This window comes from Nerophis ophidion, linkage group LG05, assembly GCF_033978795.1.
Source record: "Nerophis ophidion isolate RoL-2023_Sa linkage group LG05, RoL_Noph_v1.0, whole genome shotgun sequence".
NCBI classification, from domain to species: domain Eukaryota; kingdom Metazoa; phylum Chordata; class Actinopteri; order Syngnathiformes; family Syngnathidae; genus Nerophis; species Nerophis ophidion.
In genome coordinates this window covers 24,796,447-24,814,478 of record NC_084615.1, presented here as the reverse complement: position 1 = coordinate 24,814,478, position 18,032 = coordinate 24,796,447, and the positions used below count along the sequence as shown (strand labels likewise).

General features: G+C 36.3%; 1 protein-coding gene across 1 annotated transcript in view; it reads left to right on the top strand.

The window, feature by feature from the left end:
* lama4 (laminin, alpha 4) overlaps positions 1-18,032 on the top strand; it is a 126,279-nt gene that overhangs the window by 42,260 nt on the left and 65,987 nt on the right. The window contains exons 10-14 of the mRNA XM_061900367.1: positions 2,306-2,416; positions 6,640-6,751; positions 9,254-9,418; positions 14,799-14,992; positions 16,781-16,897. Coding sequence (XP_061756351.1) covers positions 2,306-2,416; positions 6,640-6,751; positions 9,254-9,418; positions 14,799-14,992; positions 16,781-16,897 — 699 coding nt within the window. The remainder of the gene's footprint in view (positions 1-2,305; positions 2,417-6,639; positions 6,752-9,253; positions 9,419-14,798; positions 14,993-16,780; positions 16,898-18,032) is intronic.

Sequence of the window (18,032 nt, the reverse complement as noted above, 5' to 3'; positions counted from 1 at the left end):
AGAATACAATAATATTTACAGTCAAAAATAGTAGGAGCTAATATGAGAGCAACATGGGGCATTCTCAATAGCATTATTAAAATTGGCACTAAGAGGGATTACCCCCAATACTTCTTAGATGGAAATAAACATAATGACAACATAAAGGAAGTAGTCAAAAGCTTTAATAACTACTTTGTAAATATTGGACCAAAATTGGAAGAAAGGATTCCATACCCAGTTTCAATTGAGGACTATAATGATACCATAGAGCGAAATCCCAACTCCATGTTCCTCAGTAATGTGACACTGGAGGAAAGAAATAGTTAAAATCGTGAAAAAATGTAAATCAAAGACTTCAACTGATTGTAACCGAATTGATATGGATACGATAAAAAAGGTTATTGATGAGATCTCAGGACCATCAATGTATATTAGTAACCTATCATTTCAAACAGGTACATTTCCAAACAAAATGAAAATAGCTAAAATTGCACCAATTTATAAGACTGGAGATAAACATCTCTTTACAAATTATAGACCTGTTTCTTTACTTCCACAATTTTCTAAAATCATTGAAAAACTGTTCAATAACAGATTAGAGAGTTTCATAAATACAAATAGAATACTCGAAGAGAACCACAGAGCTGGATACAGAGCTAATGTTTCAACTTCAATGGCTTTAATTGAAATCACAGAAGAAATTACCAATGCAATAGATAGTAAAGAATGTGCGGCAGCAGTGTTTATGGATCTAACTAAAGCATTTGACACAATTAATCACAATATTTTAATCAAAAAACTAGAACGATATGGCATCAGAGGGTTAGTCTTAAATTGGATAAGAAGTTATCTAACATATAGGAAACAATACGTGAAGCTGGGCAAACACACTTCTACAATGCTAAATATATCCTGTGGTGTACCTCAGGGATCAATACTAGGACCTAAATTATTCAATCTCTATATAAATGACATTTGTAAAGTTACAAGAGATTTAAAATTAGTATTATTTGCGGATGATACAACAGTGTTTTTTTCAGGAAAGAACACACAGAAGATAATATAATGACAAACATTCTGATTTTATTCACCCATTCATTCTCAAAATAATCTTACTTATCTCATCGTATGGAATAAAATTTACTTAAGCAATTATTTATTTATTTATTTTTATTGTGATTACTTATGGAGTATACATTGTGAATACATTGAGAACAGGAAGTGAACACAAGTTTTAGCAACTGTTATGTAAAGAAAAGGGGTAGTATTAAATGAGCTCTGCTTCTTCCTACTCCTTTTCGAACATGTTGAAAAGAGAAACTGGAAATTGTGATGTATCATGTTGTATGCTTGCATGTTCGAAATAAACTCAAACTCTAATATGAGCCAGAGGTGATGTACACCCTGGACTGGTCATCTGTCAAACACCAGGAACATACAACAAACAACCATTCATCTTACGGACAATTTAAAAGTCTTTAATTATACCAAAATGCATGTTTTGGGGCTGTGGGACAAAACCTATGCAGGCCATAACGGAGATTCGAACCCTCAACTTCCTGACTGTTAGGCCGAAATAATAACTAACAGGCAACCACTGACCAATGTTTTTTTCCTAAACATTGCCGCTTTCTATGTATGTCATTCATGTTGCCTTTTGTTAACAACATAAGTAACATATAAAGTAGACATTTACTAATTTTTATATAATACTAAATTATTTTTGTGTATTTCAAACAGAAAATTATTGGTGTGGAACAATAATAAGCCTTAGAACAACTTAAAGAATCTCTTTGTCAAAGCCAAGAACAATGCAGATTTCCTGTTTGTCACAGTTAGGTAGCTGCACGATGACTGGGCTTTGTGTGGCCCTAAAAAAGATTCTCTTTGTGGCCCCATTTTGGTCTTTAATATTACTTATTTATTTTTATTATTATTATTATTAGTATTATTAGATTTCTAACGAAACGTTTCTTTAATAGTCTGGTGAACACTCTGAAATAACTCTGGAACTAATCTGTCACTGAGAATGTACCAATTTATGTTACCGTAATCATCTGTTTGCTTTGCTCTATTCACCATTTAACTATTAAGATTAGTCTTGCACATATTAGTTGTTTAGTAACATGTTAAGATTCCTACTTAATTGTTCATTTTTATCTTTCACATTGAACAAGAAAGCACAGCCTACCGAGTCAAATTCCGTGTGTGTTAAACATACTTGACCAATGAAGCTTATGATGATTGTAATTAAAAAAAAAATTCATACTTTGAGATTATAGAGTTGCATTGGAACTGAGCTAAATTGCTGTGTGTATTTCAGAATCAGTTTCAAGGCTGGAAGAACAGGTTGTCAGCAATAAAGGCTGAGACTGAGAGGGTGGAAGACTCGACGCAGGACGTGGTCTCATACATCCAACAGCTTGATGAATCGGTTAGCAAATTGTTTCATTTTATGTCAACTCTTAAAGGGGAACTGCAATTTTTGGGGGGGAATTTTGCCTAACGTTCACAATCATTATGAGAGTCAAGAACACAAGTCTTTTTTGTTTTTATTTTCTTATTTCAAAGATGATAAAAAAAATGCTTGGAAGATGCGGCTAATGGGAGTCACCTTTGTATTTGTATATATATATATATATATATATAATATAGATATATATATATGTGTGTGTGTGTATATGTATGTGTATGTGTATGTATGTATGTGTATATATATATATATGTATGTGTATGTATATATGTATGTATGTATGTATATATATATATATATATATATATATATATATATATATATATATGTGTGTATATATGTATATGTATGTATATATACATATATATATGTGTATGTATATATGTAGGTATATATATATAGAAAAATATATGTACATATATATATATATAATATAGATATATATATATATATATATGTGTGTGTATATGTATGTGTATGTATGTATGTGTATGTATGTGTATATATATATATGTATGTGTATGTATATATGTATGTATGTATATATATATATATATATATGTGTGTGTATATATGTATATGTATGTATATATACATATATATATATGTGTATGTATATATGTATGTATATATATAGAAAAATATATGTACATATATATATATATATATGTATATATATACATACAGTATATATATATATATATATATATATATATATATATATATATATATATATATATGTATTAGGGCTGCGAATCTTTGGGTGTCCGACGATTCGATTCAATATTGATTCTTGGGGTCACGATTCGATAATACATCGATTTTTTTCAATTCGATTACCCATTCAAAAACGATATTTTTCCGATTCAAATCAATTCTGTATTCATTCAATACATAGGATTTCAGCAGGATCTACCCCAGTCTGCTGACATGCAAGCAGAGTAGCAGATTGAAAAAAAAAAAAAAAACTTTTATAATTGTAAAGGACAATGTTTTATCAACTAAATGCAATACTGTAAATTTGTTTTAACTATTAAATGAACCAAAAATATTAAAGTCACTCAAAGCTTCAAAATCTGGATGTTTTTTTGTTTTCTTTTTCTAGCCAAAAACAGTATTTTTTTCTTTGAGAAAGGCTAAATACCCATTGAACACCGAGCTAGCTTGACCACCACTTATATTTATTGGGTGGGAAGTGAGCCAGCCGTGACATCAGTAAAATCCAAGTAATACACGGTTCTTCTTCTTTGTTGAAGAATAAGTACTTAATAACAATTATGAAAAGAATATTACCAACACTGCCTGAACAGTTTATCAAAATAGACTTTATTCAGCCAAATAAGGATGTGATCTGGGATTTGATTGGTTAGAGCGAGAACAGGAACATTTTTGGCTGAGAGAGCCATTAAACCGAAATATTGTTGTTTTTTTTCTTTTAATTTTCTTTTCTTTTGATTTATTATTATTGATTAGTCCAACAAAATAATACACAATCACACAATAATAATGCAACCCTAATTCCAAAAACAAACATTTAGAATAGCAATTAACAGAGCAATTAAGGACACACAAACATGACAAAATGGGGCATTTGAAGCAATGCTATTTCGACATAAATGCAGTGCTTACCTACAAACCCCATTTCCATATGAGTTGGGAAATTGTGTTAGATGTAAATATAAACGGAATACAATGATTTGCAAATCCTTTTCAACCCATATTCAGTTGAATGCTCTACAAAGACAAGATATTTGATGTTCAAACTCATAAACTTATTTTTTTTTTTTGCAAATAATAATTAACTTAGAATTTCATGGCTGCAACACGAGCCAAAGTAGTTGGGAAAGGGCATGTTCACCACTGTGTTACATCACCTTTTCTTTTAACAACACTCAATAAACGTTTGGGAACTGAGGAAACAAATTGTTGAAGCTTTGAAAGTGGAATTCTTTTATGTATAACTTAAGTCGTGTTTTACGCTCCATAATGCACCACACATTTTCAATGGGAGACAGGTCTGGACTGCAGGCTGGCCAGGAAAGTACCTGCACTCTTTTACTACGAAACCACACGGTTGTAACACGTGGCTTGGCATTGTCTCGCTGAAATAAGCAGGGGCATTCATGATAACGTTGCTTGGATGACAACATATGTTGTTCCAAAACCTGTATGGACCATTCAGCATTAATGGTGCCTTCACAGATGTGTAAGTTACCCATGCCTTGGGCACTAATACACTTCCATACCATCACAGATGCTGGCTTTTGAACTTTGCGCCTATCACAATCCGGATGGTTATTTTCCTTTTTGTTCCGGAGGACACCACGTCCACAGTTTCCAAATATAATTTGAAATGTGGACTCGTCAGACCAAAGAACACCTTTCCACTTTGCATCAGTCCATCTTAGATGAGCTCGGGCCCAGCGAAGCCAGCAGCGTTCTTTGGTGTTGTTTTAACTTGCACTTACAGATGTAGCAACCAACTGTAGTTACTGACAGTGGTTTTATAAAGTGTTCCTGAGCCCATGTGGTGATATCCTTTACACACTGATGTCTGTTTTTGATGCAGTACCGCCTGAGGGATCAACTGTCCGTAATATCATCACTTACTTGCTGTGTTTTCTCCAGATTCTCTGAACCTTTTGATGATTTTACGGACCGTAGATGGTAAAATCCCTAAATTCTTTACAATAGGTCGTTGAGAAATGTTGTTCTAAAACTGTTCGAAAATTTGCTTACAAATTGGTGATCCTTCTTTGTGAATTACTTAGCATTTCATGGACCTGCTTTTATACCCAATCATGGCACCCACCTGTTCCCAATTAGCCTGCACACCTGTGGGATGTTCCAAAAAAGTGTTTGATGAGAATTTCTCAACTTTATCAGTATTTATGGCCACCTTTCCCAACTTCTTTGTCACGTGTTGCTGGCATCAAATTTTAAAGTTAATGATTATTAGAAAAAAAAAAAAAAAGATCAGTTTGAACATCAAATATGTTGTCTTTGTAGCATATTCAATTGAATATGGGTTGAAAATGATTTGCAAATCATTGTATTCCGTTTATATTTACATCTAACACAATTTCCCAACTCATATGGAAACAGGGTTTTATATTCATTGAATAATACTTCAACGAAACATGAATGTAAGTTTATAAACTGTGAAAAGAAATGCAACAATACAATATTCAGTGTTGACAGCTAGATTTTTTTGTGGACATGTTCCATAAATATTGATGTTAAAGATTTTTTTTTTTTTTGATGAAATGTTTAGAATTAAGTTCATGAATCCAGATGAATCTCTATTACAATCCCCAAGGAGGGCACTTTAAGTTGATGATTACTTCTATGAGTAGAAATCTTTATTTATAATTGGATCACTTGTTTATTTTTCAACAAGTTTTTAGTTATTTTTATATCTTTTTTTCCAAATAGTTCAAGAAAGGCCACTACAAATAAGGAATATTTTGCACTGTTATACAATTTAATAAATCAGAAACTGATGACATAGTATTTTACTTCTTTATCTCTTTTTTTTTCAAACAAAATTGCTTTGCTCTGATTGGGAGGTACTTGAATTTAAAAAATGTTCACAGGGGGTACATCACTGAAAAAAAGTTGAGAACCACTGTCATAGACGCATCACAACTCTTACATTTCTTTCAACAACATCACTGACTACTACTCCCAGCAAAAAAAAAATGAATGCAATGTAAATGTAAATGGAGTATTGTTGGTGCTTTTATGATTGACATTTATTGGGTTTTACCGTCAGAATAAACGCAATAGATGCAATAACGTCATGGCTATCATTGGCTTCATTACAGACAGACTTATATTTATGTTTATTAAAAAGGTAGAATGCATTAAAAAGACATAAGTGTTCTTGTCTCTCATAGGGATTGTAAATTATAGGCAAAATTTAAAAAAAAAAGTGCAATACAAGCAACTGGCCTTGATGGTCAACATGTAATTGGTGACAATGGCTGTTTTGTCCATGTTTTCAGCATTAAATATGTTGTGGTTGTTCAATATTGAGTTAAACATCTCTTTACACAGCTCATTTGACATCAATGCATTTTAAAGTTGATCATGGACTGTTGAGAGAAAGTTGTAAAAACTCCAATTTAGGAAATCAAATGTTGTTCACCTTGGATGCTCATTCATGTGTTTGAAATTTGTAGGAAAGCAAAGCAAGGACTTTGGGAAGCCAGCTGGACAAGAATACACTGCAGACCTTGACATTGGCTGACAATTTCAGCAAAAACCTCACTGATCTCAACACGCGCATTGAAGGTACCGAAATTAAATAGCTCATGTGCATTCAAGGTGTAGCATATTTGAGTTCGGACAAGTAAAACAACAAAAGCTGCCAATCAAGTACTAACTTTTGACATACATCCCACACAAGAATATATTTTGGCTCTTTATTTAAGCCAATGTGGGCAGCACGGTGGGTCAGTGCGTCTGCCTCACAATACGAAGGTCCTAGGTTCGATCCTGCACATTTTGCATGTTCTCCCCGTGACTTCTCACCTCCAAAGACATGCACCTGGGGATAGGTTGATTGGCAACACTAAATTGGCCCTAGTGTGTGAATGTGAGTGTGAATGTTGTCTGTCTATCTGTGTTGGCCCTGCGATGAGGTGGCGACTTGTCCAGGGTGTACCCCGCCTTTTTCCCGATTGTAGCTGAGATAGGCTCCAGCACCACCGCCACCCCAAAAGGGACAAGCAGTAGAAAATGGATGGATGGATGAATGTTGAACCCTTTTTTTTTTTTTTTAGATAAAATCATTTATGTATTTAATTTTTTTTTTACTTACTATGGTGTATTATGTATTTATTATTTATTCACTGTTCTGTTACAGAGAACAAGGAAATGGGATAACATTGCTATGGTATGAAAAGGGGTAGGATCAAATAACCTCAGTTTGTTCCTACTCCTTTTCGGACGTACTGTAATGAAACAACTGGAAATATGTAATGCATTACATTGTGTCATATGCATGTTCGAAATGACCAGAAACGGAATTGAACTGAACTGAAACAAAGAGTAATCCTGAGTTTACAATTACAATATGTATTGATTAAAGGCCTACTGAAATGAGATTTTCTTATTTAAACGGGAATAGCAGGTCCATTCTATGTTTCATGCTTCACGGTGGCAGAGGGGTTAGTGCGTCTGCCTCACAATACGAAGTTCCTGCAGTCCTGGGTTCAAATCCAGGCTCGGGATCTTTCTGTGTGGAGTTTGCATGTTCTCCCCGTGACTGCGTGGGTTCCCTCCGGGTACTCCGGCTTCTTCCCACTTCCAAAGACATGCACCTGGGGATAGGTTGATTGGCAACACTAAAATTGGCCCTAGTGTGTGAATGTGAGTGTGAATGTTGTCTCTCTATCTGTGTTGGCCCTGTGATGAGGTGGCGACTTGTCCAGGGTGTATCCCGCCTTCCGCCCGATTGTAGCTGAGATAGGCGCCAGCGCCCCCCGCGACCCCAAAAGGGAATAAGCGGTAGAAAATGGATGGATGGATCTATGTTTCATACTTGATCATTTCGCGATATTGCCATATTTTTGCTGAAAGGATTTAGTAGAGAACATCGACGATAAAGTTCGCAACTTTTGGTCGCTAATAGAAAAGCCCTGCCTTTATGGGAAGTATGTGCGCTTGACGTCACGAGTTGAAGGGCTCCACACATATTCACATTGTTTTTAATGGGAGCCACCAGCAGTAAGAGCAATTCTGACCGAGAAAGCGACAATTTCCCCATTAATTTGAGCAAGGATAAAAGATTTGTGAATTACGATATTGATAGTGAAGGACTAAAAATAAAAAATGAAATAAAAAGCGACGGCTCCGGGCGGCGGCAGTGTGAGCATTTCAGATGTAATTAGACACATTTACTAGGATAATTCTGGAAGATCCCTTATCTGCTTATTGTTTTAATAGTGTTTTAGTGAGATTTTAAAGATTGTAAAGTCATACCTCGAGGTCTGATTGCTGCTGTGAACGCAAAGTGTCTCAGAGAGAAGCCGAGGAGCCAAGCTCACAGCTGCCTTTTAAACAGCTGCTGCAGGACGACGAATAATCCAATGATTTCTCCGGTAAAATATATATCACAATTTCCCCATCCAAAAACATGCTGGTTGACGTAGCGAAAACATGTTCGCTTGACCGCTCTGTGTTAAAGCTTCACAACAAACAAAGAAACACCGGCTGTGTCTCGGTGCTAAAGACAGCTGCAATCCACCGCTTTCCACCAACAGCATTGTTCTTTATAGTCTCCATTATTAAATGAACAAAATACAAAAGATTCAGCAACACAGATGTCCAAAATACTGTGTAATTACGCCATGAACAGAGACGATTTTTAGCCGTGTTTGGTACAGCGCTAATATTTCCTTAGAGTCCGTGACGTCACGCATATGCGTCATCATTCCGCGACGTTTTCAACAAGAAACTCGCAGGAAATTTCAAATTAAAAAGGCCGTATTGGCATGTGTTGCAATTATATTATTTCATCATTGATATATAAACTATAAGACTGCGTGGTCGGTAGTAGTGGGTTTCAGTAGGCCTTTAACAACTATAATGTACAATATTTTATAAATTAAGTGAAAACAAATAAGTAATTTGTGTTTATAATTTCCATACCTGACTTTGTCTGATGTGTTTGGAGAGTGGTTACGTATAAACCAACTACATCCAATCCTGTTCCTTATAATCTGTCTCTATTGGTCATTTCTACTTACCATACACCGGATAAACCTTGGATATTCATGTTTTTGTCTGCAGATATGATCAATGAATGGGAGATCTATAGTGTTTACCAGGAATTGGACCCCGAGGTGGCCAGACGCAATACAGAGGAAGCCTTGAGTTTTGTGAGCGAAATGAGAAAGATCGACTTGTCTGCACACGGACCCATCACCATTGAAGAGTCAACAGAAGCCCACGACTGTAAGGAGATACAGTTCAGAAACACTCAAATTCAAATACTGTATTTTTGGGAGTATAAGTCGCTCCGGAGTGTAAGTCGCACCTGCCGAAAATGCATAATAAAGAAGGAAAAAAACATATATAAGTCGCACTGGTGCCTGGTATGTTAACGTAACATATTACGGTAAGAGTCATTCAAATGACTATGACATATACAACATGCTATACGTCTACCAATCAATCTGTCACTCCTGTCGCTAAATCCCATGAAATCTTATATGTCTAGTCTCTTACGTGAATGAGCTGAATAATATTATTTGATATTTTACGGTAATGTTTTAATCATTTCACACATATGTCGCTCCTGAGTATAAGTCGCACCCCCGGCCAAACTATGAAACAAACTGCGATTTATAGTCCGAAAAATATTGTACATGGAAATCTGTCTATTCCTGATATTTTTGGTGATCTAGACACACATCAAAACAAAGGGGAAAAGCATTAAATACGGCAGTAAAGGTACAAGTGCGCAAGAGCTTTTGGTTCGGTACTGAGGCATACCAATTTCTTAAACGGTACACATTAAATGAGGGACAGGAAGTGTGCCTCGTGTCCATTTTTTTGGTTATTAAACTCATCGCTCATCTGTGACTCAAACCAGGATGTGGTTGTTTTGTTTGCATAGTATATAGCATGACTGGGCAAATTAAGGCCCGGGGCCACATGCGGCCCGTTGAGCTTTCCTATCTGGCCCGCCGGACATTCCCAAATATTTTTTTAGATCTTTAAGAACAAAACTGTAGCTACCATTATGTGCAGTGATGTTTTCTAATTATCCTAACTTTTGAACTGTACAAACTTAGATTACCATAGTAACTAGTATATCATGCAAAAGTGCGGATTCCAACCATTGAAATACTTTGTATAGTTTAAGACTTAGAAATACAAAGTATTTCAATGGTTGGTGTGACGGACTCTCACTGTCGTGCGGGTTCTCAGGACCACCAAGGAAGGATACTGTGGCGCAGGTTACACTTTCTTTTATTTTTCAATAATACAATCTCTCTAAGGGTTGCTTTTCAGCCTTGCTGTGTCCTGCTTCCTCCGACACTCCACCTTTTCAGTCGCGCGCGTCTTCGTCTTCCTGTGGCTCACTCTCGCTCTCATTCAGCATCTGCTTCCTTCTGGCTGCTTCGCTCTCCGTTTACGGCCGCTGCCCTTTTATACAGTGCGAGAGGAGATTTAAATTGTGCCCAGCTGGGCGACCCACGCACCTGATAATATGTGCGGGGTTGATTCTGGCGCGCCCCGCCTCGCTGCTTGCTCGCAGTCCACACCTCCTCGCGTGCCCTGCCTCGCTGCCGGACTGCCGGCTCCGCCTCTCCACAGTTGTAATCTGCGCTTTTGCATGACATACTAGTTACTGAGGTAATCTAAGTCACAGCAGCTCAAACGAGGCACCAAGCACTGTGGGTGGGGAGCGTTTCCACAGAGTTTTTTTTTTTAGAGCGGCCAGCCTGAAATGCGGGTGTCAGGGACAGACACGGAAGGAAATAATTTTTACAGTAAAGTTCTGAAGCTTAGTGATATATCAGATGTATCAGATTGTAGGTGGGGTTTTTTTACCCTTCGCGTGCATATTTTGCTGTGTTTGTTACATTTTATAGCGTTTCGCTTGATTGTAAAATATGTCGATGGAGAGGGTGTGTGACGTTCATATGTTGTCAATAGTCAGTGTTTTATTGGTCATAGTTAATATTGTAAATCCCACAATCTTTAGTTCCATGTACAAACCCTGTTTCCGTATGAGTTGGGGAAATTGTGTTGGATGTAAATATAAACGGAATACAATGATTTGCAAATCCTTTTCAACCCATATTCAATTGAATGCACTACAAAGATAACATATTTCATGTTCAAATTCATAAACTTATTTTTTTGTTTTGCAAATAAAAATTTACTTAGAATTTCATGGCTGCAGCATGTGCCAAAGTAGTTGGGAAAGGGCATGTTCACCACTGGGTTAAATCACCTTTTCTTTTAACAACACTCAATAAACGTTTGGGAACTGAGGAAACTAATTGTTGAAGCTTTGAAAGTGGAAGTCTTTCCCATTCCGGTTTTATGTAGAGCTTCAGTCGTTCAACAGTCCGGGGTCTCCACTGTTGTGTTTTACGCTTCATAATGCGCCACCCATTTTCGATGGGGGACAGGTCTGGACTGCAGGCGGGCCAGGAAAGCACCCACATCCTTTTTTTACGAAGCCACACTTTTGTAACACGTGCTGAATCTGGCTTGGCATTGTCTTGCTGAAATAAGCAGAGGCGTCCATGAAGAAGAGAGCGCTTACATGGCTGCATATGTTGTTTCAAAACCTGTATGTACCTTTCAGCATTAATGGTGCCTTCACAGATGTGTAAGTTACCCATGCTTTGGGCACTAATGCACCCCCATACCATCACAGATGCTGGCTTTTGAACTTTGCGTCGATAACAGTCTGGATGGTTCGCTTCCCCTTTGGTCTGGCTGACACGATGTTGAATATTTCCCAAAACAATTTGAAATGTGGACTCGACAGACCACGGAACACTTTTCCACAGAACAGTTTTCCACTTTGCATCAGTCCGTCTTAGATGATCTCGGGCCCAGAGAAGCCGGCGCCGTTTCTGAATGTTGTTGATAAATGGCTTTCGCTTTGTATATTAAAGCTTTAACTTGCTCTTACAGATATAGCGACAAACTGTATTTAGTGACAGTGGTTTTCGGAAGTGTTCCTGAGCCCATGTGGTGATATCTTTTAGAGATTGATGTCGTTTTTTGATACGGGGCCGTCTGAGGGATCGAAGGTCATGGTCATTCGATGTTGGTTTCTGGCCATGCCGCTTACGTGGAATGATTTCTCCAGATTCTCTGAACCTTTTGATGATATTATGCACCGTAGATGTTGAAATCCCTAAATTTCTTGCATTTGCACTTTGAGAAACGTTGTTCTTAAACTGTGTGACTATTTGCTCACGCAGTTGTGGACAAAGGGGTCTACCTCGCCCCATCATTTCTTGTGAAAGACTGAGCATTTTTTGGGAAGCTGATTTTATACCCAGTCATGGCACCCACCTGTTCCCAATTAGCCTGCACACCTGTGTGATGTTACAAATAAGTGTTTGATGAGCATTCCTCAACTTTATTAGTATTTATTGCCACCTCTCCCAACTTCTTTGTCACGTGTTGCTAGCATCAAATTCTAAAGTTAATAATTAATTGCAAAAAAAAGAATGTTTATCAGTTTGAACATCAAATATGTTGTCTTTGTAGCATGTTCAACTGAATATGGGTTGTTAATGATTTGCAAATCATTGTATTCTGTTTTTTTTTACATCTAACACAATTTCCCAACTCATATGGAAACGGGGTTTGTACATTCTGAGTGTCTTATTCAGTAAAAAAAAACATAAAATTCCATTCCGTTTTTTGGAGGCGGTCTGTCATAACGTTGTTTGCATTCAATCAGACATTATTGTGAGGTTTTGTATTAGTGTTCTGAAAAATCAGATATACCGGCCCCCAGACACATTTTTTTTCCTCTAAATTTGGCCCACTGAGTCAAAACAACTGCCCAGGCCTGGAATATTGCATATTATGACTAACATTTGATTACTTTTAGCATCTTTAATGGACAAAATGGCCCACGGTTTCCTTCAGTTCTTCTGATTGCTATAACTATATTAGAAGTTTTATTTAATACTTTTCCTTATTTGCGAATTACCTGCCAACAGTTGTATGTTGCATTATAAATGCATTATGTTCTCTCAATAGTTGTGGTGTACAGTTAGTGTTCAAAGGTTATTTCAATTACCGTATTTTTCGGATTATAAATCGCTCCGGACTATACGTCTCACCGGCCGAAAATGCATAATAAAGAAGGAAAAAAACATATATACTTCGCACTGGAGTATTAGTCGCATTTTTGGGGGAAATTTATTAGATAAAATCCAACACCAAGAATAGACATTTGAAAGGCAATTTAAAATAAATAAAGAATAGTGAACAACAGGCTGAATAAGTGTACGTTATATGACGCATAAATAACCAACGGAGAAGGTGCCTGGTATGTTAACATAACATATTATGGTAAGAGTCATTCAAATAACTATGACATATAGAACATGCTATACGTTTACCAAACAATCTGTCACTCCTAATCGATAAATCCAATGAAATCTTCTTCCTCGATGTCACTTCTAAACAACTCTGCCAACTCCAAAGGTATGCGCTGATTCCTCTTGTTGTTTTCTGCTGCATATTTCACTACGTCCAGCTTGTAATCTGCAGTACATGATTTACCTTTTGGTGCCATTTTTGTTCAGCCCTTGTCAGTTTTTATAAGTTAACGCCAATGATGAAATTATTCACTTTAATAGCTACGGCAGTAGCATATAGCAGTTAGCATTCCATGACACACAATGCACTTCTGCCATGACCCTCCCCCACGGAATTCTTATTGGCTGACGTGTGTGTGACGATTGCTGACATTTTCTTCGTCTCTTCCGCGAATTAGATAAATAATATGATTTGATATTTTACGGTAATGTGTTAATAATTTCACACAAGGCGCTCCGGAGTACTGTATTTTTCGGAGTATAAGTCGCTCCGGAGTATAAGCCACACCTGCCAAAAATGCATGATAAATAAGGGAAAAACATATATAAGTCGCACTGGAGTATAAGTCGCATTTTTGGGGGAAATTTATTTGATAAAACCTAACACCAAGAATAGAAATTTGAAAGGCGATTTAAAATAAATAAAGAATAGTGAACAACAGGCTGAATAAGTGTACGTTATATGACGCATAAATAACCAACGGAGAAGGTGCCTGGTATGTTAACGTAACATATTATGGTAAGAGTCATTCAAATAACTATAACATGTAGAACATACTATATGTTTACCAAACAATCTGTCACTCCTAATCGCTAAATCCCATGAAATCTTATACATCTAGTCTCTTACGTGAATGACCCAAATAATATTATTTGATATTTTACGGTAAGGTGTTAACAATTTCACACATAAGTCGCTCCTGAGTATAAGTCGCACCCCTGGCCAAACTATGAAAAAAACTGCGACTTATAGTCCGAAAAATACGGTATATGTCGCACCCCCGGCCAAACTATGAAAAAAAACTGCGACTTATAGTCTGAAAAATACGGTAAATCACATACAGTATCCATATTTTCTCTAGCTATACATTCTGACACTGTTTAGTTTATAAAGACTCATTTGAGTGCTGTACTGTCACATTAAAGTGAGATTGTAACACATAATTGACAAAGTTGACAACCTTTTTACACACATTCTACTACCTCACAGATTGCAAAGTGCCTAACTCTCATTGTGTTTACAGTGCTGAGACGTATTCGTCAGTTGGAGAAGAAGTCATTGATTACACACGGCCAACTCCCCCCACTCAACTTGGCTTTGTCTCGCTTCACTACAAAGCTGTCTGACGCTCAGACCTTCCTCCAGAAAGCAGCCAGAACAATCGAGGAGACGCAGGACAGGAACAGAGCCAATATCCTTAAATTCCAAAGGAATGAGGTGATTTCCCACAGTCTTCATGGTCCTATTGATTGTTTTTATTCCTTTGTCCCTCCCTGCTTGTTCCTCTCAATGTTTATTTTATTCACTGATCAGCCATTGTTACTCGCTGGGTTTTAAAGACAACTTGCTATATAGAATTGACTGTGTGCAAATATTTGCGTCACTGGAGTACGTCCACCCCCATCATATTGGAAATACTGAACCAATTATTTATGTCAGCTGCTTATTTTACAAAATGCTATCAGCAAACAGTTTAAATTTTGGCCCGACGAGGACCCATGATACCTGAAGATGATGGGCCACCATTTTCTTAACTTGCGAGTCACCTTAAAATCACTGATATCTTAAGTCAAAAGCTAAGCAGAGCTGTAGTATTACTAGATTTCTCACACATAATGGCGTCACCTTCAATCACCTAGGCGACAGAAGGCATTAGAGCAAAGTCGATTCATTTAATTTATGATGAAAACGTACTAACTTCTGTCTGCAAAATTGCCGCCATATATAAAGTATATATACTATATATATATATATATATATATATATATATAATGTATGTATGTATGTATATATATATATATATATATATATATATATATACAGTATATATATATGTATGTATGTATATATGTATGTATATATATGTATGTATATATATGTATATATGTATATATACACATATATATATATACACCTATATATATATATATATATATATATATATAGGTGTGGGAAAAAATCACAAGACTACTTCATCTCTACAGATCTGTTTCATGAGGGGTTCCCTCAATCATCAGGAAATCTCCTGATGAGGATTCATGAGGGGTTCCCTCAATCATCAGGAAATCTCCTGATGATTGAGGGAACCCCTCATGAAACAGATCTGTAGAGATGAAGTAGTCTTGTGATTTTTTCCCACACCTACATATTGCGCTCTACCACGGTATCGAGCACTATTCTCCGGATAATCCAATCAAGACATATATATATATATATATATATATATATATATATATATATATATATATATATATACATATATATATATACATATATACACACACAGTATATATACCTATTTAGATACATGTGTAAAGACAGAGAGAGAGAGGGACACAGAGCGCGAGAAAGGTATATATATATATATATATATATATATATATATATATATATATATATATATATATATATATATATATATATATATATATATATATATATATATATACATGTATATGTATATATTTATATATTATACATAGAAAAATTAAAATACATACACCTGCTTTCACCCAAATATATAGATACATACATATATATATATATATATGTATGTATCTATATTTGTGTGTGTATATATGTATTGATCCATATATATATATATATATAAATATATATATATACATATATATGTCCATATGTATATATATATATATATATATAAAATCCGTGCCTGCCTCCCCATTGAGTCACGCCCACTTGCACCCACATTAAACCGCCAAAGAAGAGAGTGCTTACTCCCTTACAGTCTATGGTTTGCTCTCGTCTTTATTTGCCAGCCTCATCCCAATAACAACCACAACTACCAAAATTACCAAACCGGGGCAGTGCTGTTCATGTTTCCCCCACCAGGGGGCACCTAAAGATTAGTGTGGCTCAATGTGGACGTGGGTCAAAGTTGTTGCACGCCCTGATTTGTGGGGGCCTGCCAGGGGTACTTGGCCCACAATACTTCTTAGATTGTTAACATTTGTCCATATTTTTTGTTGGTTTATTGTCTTTTAGGCCAAACAGCAGAGGATGACGACAGAGTTCCCAGCAATTCATAATACCACACAAGAAGCCAAAGACCTGATTTCTAAATCATACACGACTGTGGCTGAAGTGGATATGTTGGTTCAGGTATGACTACTAAGTAATTTTTCATCCAATTTTTCAAATGTGTGAGCAAACCCCAAAACTCCTGGAGCATTCAGTGGTGCACATGTGAGCGATGGCAGACGCGCACACTGTTATGCTCTTATCTTTTTATTCGATTTTGTGTGCGGCATAGATTTGCCGTGCGCAGAGGACGCGTGAGCAGTGTGCAATTGCACAGGCGCGTACCTTAGATGGAACGTTGCTGCTAAGCCATCGGTCTCCTTCACATAAAACTACATTAATGAGTGTCAAACTGCAAAAAAACGTCCGCTTAAGTTGTCTAATGATGAACCTTGATTATCATCATTGGTTGCAAGTAGACATACTGTATGTAATCCATTGTTTGATGGTGTGCTAAATTATGTTGACAATGAGCACAAAATGGACAGACATGTTTTGCTGATCCTTGAATATATACATTTATAAACACAAAATAAATGCAATCCTATGGCGAGTTGGGAGAGTGGCCGTGCTAGCAACCTGAGGGTTCCTTGTTCAATCCCCACCTTCTACCAACATCGTCACGTCCGTTGTGTCGTTGAGCAAGACACTTCACCCTTGCTCCTGATGGGTCGTGGTTAAGGCCTTGCATGGCAGCTCCCGCCATCAGTGTATGAATGGGTGAATGTGGAAATAGTCTCAGAGCGCTTTGATTACCTTGAAGGTAGAATAGCGCTATACGAGTACAACCCATTTATCCTACATATTACAAATGTAGAATATTATTGTGTTAAAAATTGATTTATAATATAATGGTATGGAATTGTGACAATGTTTTTTCCTCCGCGCACACGTTTTGAGTTTGTCAGATTACTAAATAATTTCAAATTCTTAGAGCACCACAGTCGGTAGACCGTTTTAAGAAGGGACTTAAAACCCACCTTTTTAGCACAGCTTTTATCTAATTTCTCTGCATTCTTGTTTTTAAATACACTGCTTGCTTATTTAGTTTTATCCAGTGCTTTCATGCTTTTATTTCTATTTTTATCTATGTTTCTGTTTTGTCTAGTGTTTATCTAGTGTTTTTCATGATTTTTATTTTAATTTTAATTTTTATATATTCTAACTTTTATTCTTTTTAATTTTTTTTATTATTATTTTTATACTTTGTAACACT